This window comes from Rhipicephalus microplus, chromosome X, assembly GCF_043290135.1.
Source record: "Rhipicephalus microplus isolate Deutch F79 chromosome X, USDA_Rmic, whole genome shotgun sequence".
NCBI lineage: Eukaryota > Metazoa > Arthropoda > Arachnida > Ixodida > Ixodidae > Rhipicephalus > Rhipicephalus microplus.
The window spans coordinates 110,706,930-110,718,044 of NC_134710.1; the positions used below are offsets into that span (position 1 = coordinate 110,706,930).

An 11,115-nucleotide genomic window follows, 5' to 3' on the forward strand; every position below is an offset into this window, starting at 1 on the left:
CACTTAAAATCAGGCAAAATTTATCTGACCCTGCACTAACGGCTTCTCCAGAGTACAAACACTTGTTATTTCACTGGCGCAGTGAACTGACTAATTCAAGAATGATGGAAGTTGTCATCACGAAATTTCGTTGCCGCGTTACCTCCCTCAATTTTTGCTTGCATAGATTAGACATATTGAATTCCCCTATGTGCATTTACTGTAATCAAGAGAAACGATCAGTCATTTTTTATTACATTGTCGCCGTTTCAATTTATTCAGGCAAAGCATACTAGCACCACCTCTTCAAGGACTGGGCTTGCAACTATCACAACCTGATCTTCTTTCATTTGGAGCCTCTACACTGGGTTTCAGCCACAGGGATGTTTTATTCGCCGTTCAAGAATACATTACTGCGACTAAACGATTTTCTTGCTAAATTACTGTCTCACTATTTTTCTTCTTTTTTTTTCTGCAAACTTGATATCGGTATTTCAAATCAAAATTAAGTTACAAAAAATTGTAGGAATGACGCAATGCTGAAAGATTAGGGTAAATTCACCTTATAATCGGCCAATTCCCTTCTTTGGGTACGAGCCATTTGCACAGGGAAACAACAACAACAAACGAGTGCTATATCCTTGATGTTGGCGAAGGGGTGGAGTGTGTATATTTCCTAGACACTATGTTCGCTTTCCTGTCCGTAAATGCGCGCAAATTTTTGCAGTGCACCTTTTCGATAACTGGACCTGTAGCTATCAGCAGATGTTGTTTTTTCGTTTGGTTCCACTGCTCATGGGTACAGCCACAGGAATGTTTTCTTTACCGTTCAGGACTATATCACTGCGACTAAAATAACCTATTTTAAACTCGGCGCGCAAACCACTTTTCATTACTAGTATTTGACACTTCAAATCAACAAATATTTACAATGATTACCTACTGAATCCTATAATACCCAAATACGGTAATTATAGTGGCAATTCACCTCCCACCTGGCCAATTCCCTCCAGTCGGAGTGTGTCATGTGGGGAGAAGAAGACGTCGAATACACGCTCGTGCAGTGGAGCACGAGCCGCCACGTCGGTGATCGAGCTGCGATCCCGAAGCTGCTTCAGCAACCAGAGTAAGTCCTTTCCACGGCAGCAGCAGGATCTTCGCATCCCGGCAGCGTCGTACAACAGTACCCCAAGCAGAACTGCGAGCGCCTTCGCGAGAGGATCTATGGCAGACTTCGCTACGCCCGGTGGCAGCAGCCCTTCGCGAGGAACCGGCAATGTAAGTGCCAATTTCGAAGCCGCCGATATGACCGACGTTACCGCGTCGGTGCTGGTGACCAAACATCCTGCCGTCATCGCTACTGCCGGAATATACGCGGATTTCATGGAAGCCTACAAGGCCCATACTATCAGCAAGGACATTTTCAAGCTGATTGATAAATACGCTAGCCTGTGCGACAGTTACTTAGCCAGAGTGAGAGAAGTGACCGAGAGCTTGATATCTCGCAAGGACGAGCCGGTGTGGATGGAAGCCATGGCGTGCCAAACATTGCTCACCGAAGAGCGAAACACTTGGAAGCTCACTGGTGCCCTCCTGCGTGACCGTCTCACGGCTGACCAGTTCATTGAAGAAAGTGGTGACAACACCATCTTTTTTCCCGGATCTCGTGAAGTTAGCGACAAGGAAATCGTGGAGGCCCTCATAGCGAGAGACTCGTTCACACGCCAGGCCATACTCGTCGTCGACTGGTTGGAAAGCTGCGCGACGCATCAGAATGGCATGGACAATGACGACGACAAGCTCGAGTACTTTGCTGATGCAGGCTGCGCCTGGAAAAACACGCTGCACCATGTGCAGTCCCATGCCGACATCGGTAGTGCACTGTCGTCTTACGTGACTGAACTAGACCCGGACGCGCCCTCGAGGGAGCGGCTACCGATACACGAGCTCGACCGTGACAACGAATTCCGCCTCTTCCGCAGTATATTCTTCCACCTGCGAGCCGGCCAACTGCAGCGGGCTCAAGAGCTGGCTGCCGACAATGGTCATTTTTGGCTAGCCGCCGCGCTCGAAGGATGGAGGCCCTACCACGACCCGAACAACGGCAGCATCTTGGGCGCCAACACTATGCAACCCGCTGAAGGCAACCTCTACCGGGACCTCTGGAAGCGCGCTTGCTGGGAAGCGGCGTCGAATCCGACGTGTTCGCGGTACGAGCGCGCCGTGTACGGTTCTCTGTGTGGCAACGTACAAGCAATGCTGCCCGCGTGTACCACATGGGAGGATCAGCTGTGGGCTCGCATGCGCGCTGTGGTCGATGTGTGCGTGGAGCAGGGCCTCCGCACTGCTACACAGCAGGCTAGACGCCTCGAACCACTGCCACCGGGATACCCCAGCGACCGTGGAACCTTTGAGGCCGTTTTCCGTGACCTGCAGGTGGCTGTGGGCGCGAGGGAGACGCGAGACCAGAAGATAATGCACATCCTGCAGCGAGGTGTGGTGATGGACGATGCTGTTTCAATGGTCGAAGAGATACACGACTGGGCAACCGCTCAGGCGAACGAACCGCCGCTTCTAACCATGCGATTTCTCGCTCACATGGTACTTTTGCTACGACAAATTAGGCGCTTGACCAGCACTGACGCGTGTAGCGCTCTTCTTCGCACCTACATAGACATGCTAATCAACGAGGGCCATGCCCGCTTGGTTGCCACGTACGCAGCCACTCTACCGGCCACCGACCAAGTCGCCAAGTACTCGCAGCTTGCACAGCCTCAAAACTACAAATAAAATGAAATGAAAACTAGAGACCCCGAATAACAGAAGCTATGCCTTGGTCTGGCACACTTTTGTAAAAAAATAAAAACTTAGCAAACAGCAAGTAAATGAAGTATTTACTTGACTCCAGTGTATATTACTGCCTTCCCAGCATACCATTACTAACTAGCAGCTGGTAAAGTTTGTAACTTTTGCCGCTACTAGCCACGTAAACTTTTTTAGCTTTTTCAACTAACTACTAAGCCACCTACGTTGCCAGATCTTTTGCAGATTCTCCAGTATATTTGCCGTAATCACGAAACTTTTAAAGAATATTTTGACTGAGGTAAATTTCATTGACTACTTTAGAATAGAAGTTTCATGCTATGCGATGGTACAATGGAACACGCTGATGTGTAGAAAATATCAATTATTCTCAATTATATGGCCGCTAATCGGTACACGTTGTGCAATCTTTAAGTAGGGGCATCAATAGCCTTCATGCTGCTGCTAGAGAAGAAATCAGGTATGTCAAAGTCGAAATTCCGTGTACGTGTTTTCTTGTGTGTTCTCGCTTGTGATCCGTTCATATGAGTTCACATACGCATATGATCATATACTCATATCTCATCACGTGAGTACGATCTTAAGCGAGTATGATGGATCATATGACTATGTGATCACTTTTATGTGTGTACGTTGCTACGATGCCCTATTGCTATGGTAGTTACATAAAGTAGTTAGCAGCCATTAATATATATTTATATACGAAGGCAATGCCTCTTCGTTTTCAAAAACGATAGCCCTTCTTGAGATACTCCAATAAACAAATTTGGTCTGTCTGCTGGTGTCTGTCCAAGAATGAAGCCACCCGGCTAAAGTTCAAGGCAGGGCTCAAAGTCCACCGAGCTTTATATGGCGGATGCATTCATATATACTTGTGAATATTGTCAACCAAAAGATTATATTCCGCATATTTGAGATGCAACATCAATACGTAAGTGTATGGCAGCGTGGCCTTTTGTTTAAAAGATACATCGATACGTACGTAATTCTAAAGACCGAAGTGTTTACTATGCTGTGCTGACAATGCGAATCTTAGAAAGAAGGAGCAAGTTCTATCTTCACTAAAAAAGTCAAGATACTTTAGTTAAACTAAACATCAAGGGGCTTTAACTGAAACTAGGGTTCCTCGATGCGCGCTCTCCCCTCCGCCGCCTTGGAGGGTGGAGTCATTCTGTGAGGGGGTGAATGCCGCCTTCCGATCGGCGGCCGCCATTCGGCTCCCCCCCGCCTCGCTAGAGTGTGCTAGCCCCGTCGCGTCTGGTTTGTGTGAGACAGGTGCGCGGCGTTTTATAGCGTTTCCTCGGGCAAAATGCCCGGGTGTTGCGTGCCACAGTGCACAAACCACTCGCGAAATGGCTATAGGATGTTCAGATTTCCGAAAGATCCGAAAAGGCGACTCCTGTGGCTGGTAAAGATCAAGCGCGACAAGTGGCAACCCACGGACCGTTCGTGTTTGTGCAGCGTAAGTTATGCCATTTCAGCATTTTTGATCGCGATCGAGCCTGATGTGATTGACTCCCTTATACGCAAGCTGCAGAAGGACTGTAGTCGATGAGGGTTGCAACGTGGGCTTGTTGGTTACTCATGTGAAAGGCTTTTGGTGCAGAAGGACGCCAATGACTGTTCAGAAATCTGACCCCGATCGGGCTTAATCGCTATCACCAGTGCACCGGGTGCAATACTCGTTCATTTGCATGCTATGTACATGCGTATTGTTCATTTTGGATAGCACAAAATGCGTTGTTCTTGATCGCTTGTTGTACACAAGCTGCAATTGCGCAGAGATGTGCGCCTACGTTGTCGCTTGTTGCTACCGGTGCCTTCAACAAATTGTTTTTGTAACATCACATTGAAAGCACGCATCCCGTCAGTTCATTATCAAAGAATATTTTCTCACTGTCCCTGTTTTTTCAGAAATAAATTGACAATTTTCCCTTCTTTATTATTAACTCCAACTACAACAGGCCCTAAAATTCCCTTATCACTCTTTACGCTTGTCCCTGAAAGTGTTGGCTGTTGTGGTCTGCTTAGAAGGTTTTTGTGAAGATCTTTGAGACCTGATCATCGCGTGTTTCCGCGCTGCAGGGACATTTCGAAGAAACCGCATTTGAGCAGAACCGTGCGGACGGCTGGAAAAAATTGAAGCCGAATGCTCTGCCAACAATCTTTTCGTTCAGAGGTAGGAATCCACTTATTTTCGCGTTAACGGAAGTTTGCGAGTTTGCTTCCTAATTTTGTTCCTTGTTCCAATCTTAGTCAGTTCCACGTTTAGCACTGTTATTGCCGGCCTTCTTAAGAGTCACATGGAGGGTCTAACCAGGTGTTTCTTTAAAAACAGAAAAAAAACGCACATTACAGAAAAACGCTCTTAATACCTTCGGTCAATGAAATCGCTCATTTCCTCCATTTTTATCGAGAGGTGAATTAACCGCACCTGCCATCCAGAAGCAGGATAATGACAACTTCGCACTTTGTTTATTTTTATTTCTATGCGTAGCGACGCTCAGAGCATGTTCGTTCATAATGATAAAAGAATCTGCCAGCTGATATGCAACATATGTGTGTTTTTTTTTAGCGATGCCTAAGCACAGGAAGCCACCAAAAGAAAGGTTTTTACCACAAGGGACGCCTGCGGCCGCAGAAGAAAGTTGTTCTCTGCACAGTCAACCCCATGCTTCTGATACCTCAGCGACAGAAATTCAAGAACAACATGTCAACGACATAGCTGGTATGCAACAAACAGCAAATCAAGAATTGCAGCCACTACCGAGTGATGGCACGGAGATGTCTCGTGATCAGATGAGCAACTTACCTAGCCCAAGTGCCACGGCAGAAACTGAAGTTCCTACAACAGATGATTCTAAGCTAGTTGCATGCCCACTTTCCGCAACCCATGTTGAATTGTCGGAAGAGAAGTGCAGTAACAGGTCGTGTGCTGAAGTGAATAAACAGCTACAGGACATGAAGGCAAAGTACGCGAAACTCCGTGAAGATCATAGCAAAGCAAGTGCTAAAACTAATTCAATTAAAAAGAAGCTTCAGAAGTTGGAATATGCCAGTGGGATTTTACGAAAAAAACTGAAGTTCCTAAATGAAGACCAAATGCGAGCCTTATCACGAAACAGCAACCGAGGTACTACCTGGTCATCAAAAACAATTAAACAAGCCCTTCAGATAAAATTCGCAAGTGGAACAACAGGCTATGAAACCCTTAGAACCAACAGAACTCTTGTCCGTCGTCTTCAAGGGTTCAAGTTCCTGCCTGGGATTTTAACGGAAGTTACTGAGTTGCTCAGAGCAAAAGCAGAGGGCTTGGAAGAAGTTGAAAGAGATTGTGTGCTTTATCTCGACGAAATTGAAATTGCCCGCGGGTATGAGCTCGACCGTGCTGAAGACGTCGTGTTTGGAGGAAAGACACTCCCAGCGGAACCAGATGAACCCGCCTGTCATTGCTTGGTGTTTATCGTCGGAGGATTGAACTCAAGATGGAAACAGGTCATTGCGTATCATTTCACTGGAAGCTCGGTCGACGGCTGTCTGCTCAAGAATTTTGTGCAGGAAATCGTGCAGCTCTGCGCAGATATTTCCCTGAGAGTGCTTGTGGTGACCTCTGACATGGGAGCCTCCAACAGAGCAATGTGGCGCGAGTTTGGTTTTTCTAGCCATAGGAACTCAAACACGGTGTGCGCAATCCCTCATCCTGTGCTTGAGGGAAAGGAACTCTTCTTCACTGCAGATGCCGCGCACGTGATAAAAAATATTCGAGGCCAGCTTTTGAACTCTGTTGATTTTACACTGAGTGACGCAACTGTCTGTCACCATGGCTTACCCTCAAACAAAGTCAAACTGGAGCATGTGCGTGCTGTCGTAGAGTATGACTCCGATAAAGAGCTGAAAATTGCACCCAAACTTTCAGAAGTACACATCAGCAAAGGCCATTACACGAAAATGAAAGTCGGCATAGCGGTGCAGTTTTTCAAGGAATCCCCAGCTGCCATTCGTTGCCTAATTAGAGAGAAAGTGCTCGAACCAGAAGCTGAAACTACAGCATGGTTCCTGGACCTGATCGCAAAATGGTACAAGCTGATGTCCTCGCGACATCCGTCTGTCGCACTTAGTTGTCGAGACATGGCAAAGTACCACGAGGCCCTGGAAACGTTGCGCTTGACATTGGAGACAATACAAGGCATGCAGATGGGAAGTACATCCCAGTGGAAGCCCTCACAGGCTGGTCTCATGGTTGCAACGACAGTGGTCCTTCGTTTGCAAAATATTTTACTGAAATCGGATGGCTACAAGTTCTTGCTCACTGGGAGACTACTTCAGGACTGCCTGGAGAATCTTTTTTCTGTCGTGCGCCAAAGGAAAACCGTCCCTAACGCGTACGACATGAAATGCGCTTTAAAGCTTGTGTGCGTCAGCCAGTTTTTGCACACGCCAGCGAACTCTAGTTATGAGAATGACGACTCTGAGTACCTGGTTGACATGATTTCCCAAGGGAAAAGAGAGTGTCGAGGAGATGATGAAGAGGAAATTGATGATGGGGAAATTCTTTTCATTGAAGCGTTGACTTCAATAGAGTGCAGCATTTTACACCATATAGGTGGATTCCTTGTGAAAAGAATATTGAAGAAAACGGACTGCAAGCAGTGCAGGGCTGCAATGCAAGGCTCGGCGAGCCATGAACACGCATATTTAACTGCACTAAAGGAGTATGTTCAGGATGGTGAGAACTTGTGTTATCCGAGCGGTGAGGTTATGAGCTCGCTCATATCTTGTGAAGAACACTTTAAAGGGATCACATCCTGGACAGACAACCTGTTCACCCTGAAGTCCCCTCTCAAAGCTGTAACTGAATATTTAATCAAGAGGACCAAGTGCAGTGTGCAGGCATGCCAGCAACACAAGGTTTCTCTGGAAAAAATGTTGATATCCAGTTATGCACGAGTAAGGCTTCGCATTCACCTGCGCCAGCTCGAAACAGCGAGAACCAGTGGGAGTGGAAGCAAGACATGCGCTGCGGTTAACTTGCAGTGAGTTGTAGCACTTGTTTTTGAAATATATTAAAGTTATCGATGAAATAAACAAGCTATGGCATCAGAAATTGCCGTATATTGAACGCAATTTGCTTTCTTATTGTTGAGAAGCCGTGTGGTCGCTTCATTTTAACGATATTGACGAACGCTTTATTACAGTTACTAATTTATAATATATTCCAGCGGAAAACACGCTAAACCTGGTTTGATAGTCAGTGTCTGCGTGCGAGTCATGATTTAATGCCATAAAAGCCGTATGTAGAGCCCCAAATAGTATATGTATTGAACAATTTTTTTGCCCATCTGCTATTTACAGTAAGGTAAAAAAGATAAAAACAAAATTCAGAATACTGTGCGTTGCAGGGTGCGGTCCGTAAATGGAGTAGCTGATGAATAATTCGAAAACTAGATCTGAAAATATGGTGTGCAATCACAGTTTTTCTCTTTTCTCGTGACAGCACGTTGTTTTTTTTTTAATTCTTTTTTTGACCGGCAGGCAAACTCTTTTTTCACTTTTGTGAAAGGCACAAAACACACAGACACAATGAAAGGTTATGGGACTTGCGTGCGTGTGTTTCGCATCTTTAACCAGTATAAATAGTTACCGACTAGCCCAAGAAGATGCTAACTGAAGATGTTAGTGGCTGGCGTGGACGGTAGTATTCTGCTGCGAACAACTCCAGCTGCTAATGTCGCTTTAAAAATAAAGATTAGAGAATAGAAATCTGAGACCTTGACACTCCCGATGCGAAAACTTTGTATTTTTGTCATGTTGTTTAAGTACCACTCGTTTTGACACAACGAACTCTGCATGCAGCCGCGCGACGCCCGTTGGCTGCCTATCGTGACTATAGGTGGCCTGCGGAGAGGGCATCCTAATGGCGGACGCTGTAGCAGACGACGCTGTTGTCTCCACCCTGCAAGGGGGCGCACGCGCGCATCGAGGAACCTTAACTGAAACAACCTGGTGCTGCCACCTACCAGTGTTTCTGCGTTCTAAACAACATTCCTTTCTTCACGTTATGATCAGATGGCGCAATATTTGATATATGGGGTTTAACGTCCCAAAATCACCATATGATACGGAGAGACGCCGTAGTGGAGGGCTCCGGAAATTTCGACCAAGTGGGGTTCTTTAACATGCGCCCAAATCTAAAGACACGGGTATACAGCATTTCCACCTCCAACGGAAATGCAGCCGCAGCAGCTGGGGTTAGATCCCGCGACCTGCGGGTCAGTAGCCGAGTACCTTCGCCACTAGACCACCGCGGCGGGGGAGATGGCGCAATATTTAACGCAGCCCCTGCAGTCTGAAAACTATCGTCTTTCGGCGTCCTTTGAAGCACAACAGGGAGATATATGGCCAATGTTTTTATCCCTTACTTTTGTAATAGAATCATATTGATATGAAAAACACGCGTGTATAACAAAATAGGTGTAAATCTTTATTTAACGAATTTAAATCCACTAGAGTTAATACGGTAACTAAATGGTTACCACGATCGACTGCAATGCGTTACAAGTAATGCCATTACCGGTAATCCCTTACTTTTTTGGTAACTTAGTAACGTACTCATTACAATTTTAGAACTGTAACGGGTAACGTACATACGTTACAATTTTTCAGTACCGGGCGATGTCACGTTACTCGTTACTTTTAAATGCGAAGCATTTCTCAGTGAACTCGCGCGATTTTGAGCGTATCTATCTATCTATCTATCTATCTATCTATCTATCTATCTATCTATCTATCTATCTATCTATCTATCTATCTATCTATCTATCTATCTATCTATCTATCTATCTATCTATCTATCTATCTATCTATCTAGCCGCCTACGACTTTTAGCTCTCCTGGCCGTTTCAATAATGGCATCGATACCAAAACTCGTATGGAGTGACATGACTTTATGACGAGCAAAATTAAGTAGTCTTAACATAAAAATCATGACATGTATGTCGTGAATGTCATAGTTTACATTTCATCCTCTTGCTGCTCTTGCGGTGCTTTGGTTCACATGACATATTTCAAAGTTGGTATGGTATGACATGACTGCATGGCGAACATAAGTGAGAGAACCACTCATGAAAATCATGATATACACGTCATGTAAGTCATGACTACACGTCACGCTCATGGTGCGCTCACGCCCGTTTCGATACGTTAACGTAGTCCAAATTTCTTATTACGGGACGTGAATGGATGACGAAGGTAGGACTGCTGCTAACATGACACTGAGAAGATGCGTGTCATGTAAAATATGACTACATGCTACGCTCATGGTGCGCTCGCGGTCGTCTCGCTAGCCTCACATATACCAAATTTAGTGTTACGCGACCTCGATGGATGATGAAGGTATATGACTGGTGAAAACATGATAATCATGTCATTTAAGAACATGAAAACATACGACACTCACGATTCGCTCGCGGCCGTTTCTCTATAGCTTCACATATACCAAATTTGGCGTCACATGACGTGAATGAACGACGTCCAAACATTATGATCATGACAAGCATGTCATGTAAAGCATGACTACATGCTACGCTCATAGTGCGCTCGCGGCCGTTTCTCTATAGCTTCACATATACCAAATTCGGTGTTACATATGACGTGAATGGACGACGTCCAAACATTATGATCATGACAAGCATGTCATGTAAAGCATGACTACATGCTACACTCATAGGGCGCTCGCGGCCGTTTCGCTAGCTCCACATATACCAAATTTGGTATCTTGTGACGTGAATAGACTAAAAAGGTGAATTTTACGTTCAAACATCATAATTATTATATGCGTGTCATGTAAAACATGACTACATGCTACCTTCATAGCGTGCTCACGGCCGTTTTGCTTGCTCCACCTATACCGAATGGTATCCTGCGAATTGAATAGTCGGCGAAGGCAAATGATGCTTCCAAACATGATAAATATGATTTGAAAGTCATCTACGGCATAATTTACATCCGCCTTGTAACTTTGTGCTCATTTGAAAGATATATATGCACCGTCCCCATTCGTGCTTCACATATCATCGTTTTCTACTGTTCGTGGGATGTACCATTTTTGTTTTAACATTTTCATTACATAATTTGTTTGTGACTGGGGCATAGACCATGCTTCACTGTGACGGGTGGTGTCGGTAGCTGTGTTTATATGTATGTATATCTTCAAACTCGCTTGTGCGCGTTCTTCGTTCTAAATCAACTGCGTAGTCGAAATAACCAGGTCTAAACCGAAACATGATGCCGCTGTGCAGACTGCATAGTCAGTGG

At 45.4% G+C, this 11,115-nt stretch overlaps 1 protein-coding gene across 1 annotated transcript; it reads left to right on the plus strand.

The window, feature by feature from the left end:
* The first annotated feature begins 1,284 nt into the window (after positions 1-1,284).
* LOC119186756 (nuclear pore complex protein Nup107) lies at positions 1,285-2,769 on the plus strand. Its single transcript, XM_037435182.2, has one exon. The coding sequence runs from the start codon at positions 1,285-1,287 to the stop codon at positions 2,767-2,769; it is 1,485 nt and encodes a 494-aa protein (XP_037291079.2).
* Positions 2,770-11,115: the final 8,346 nt, after the last annotated feature.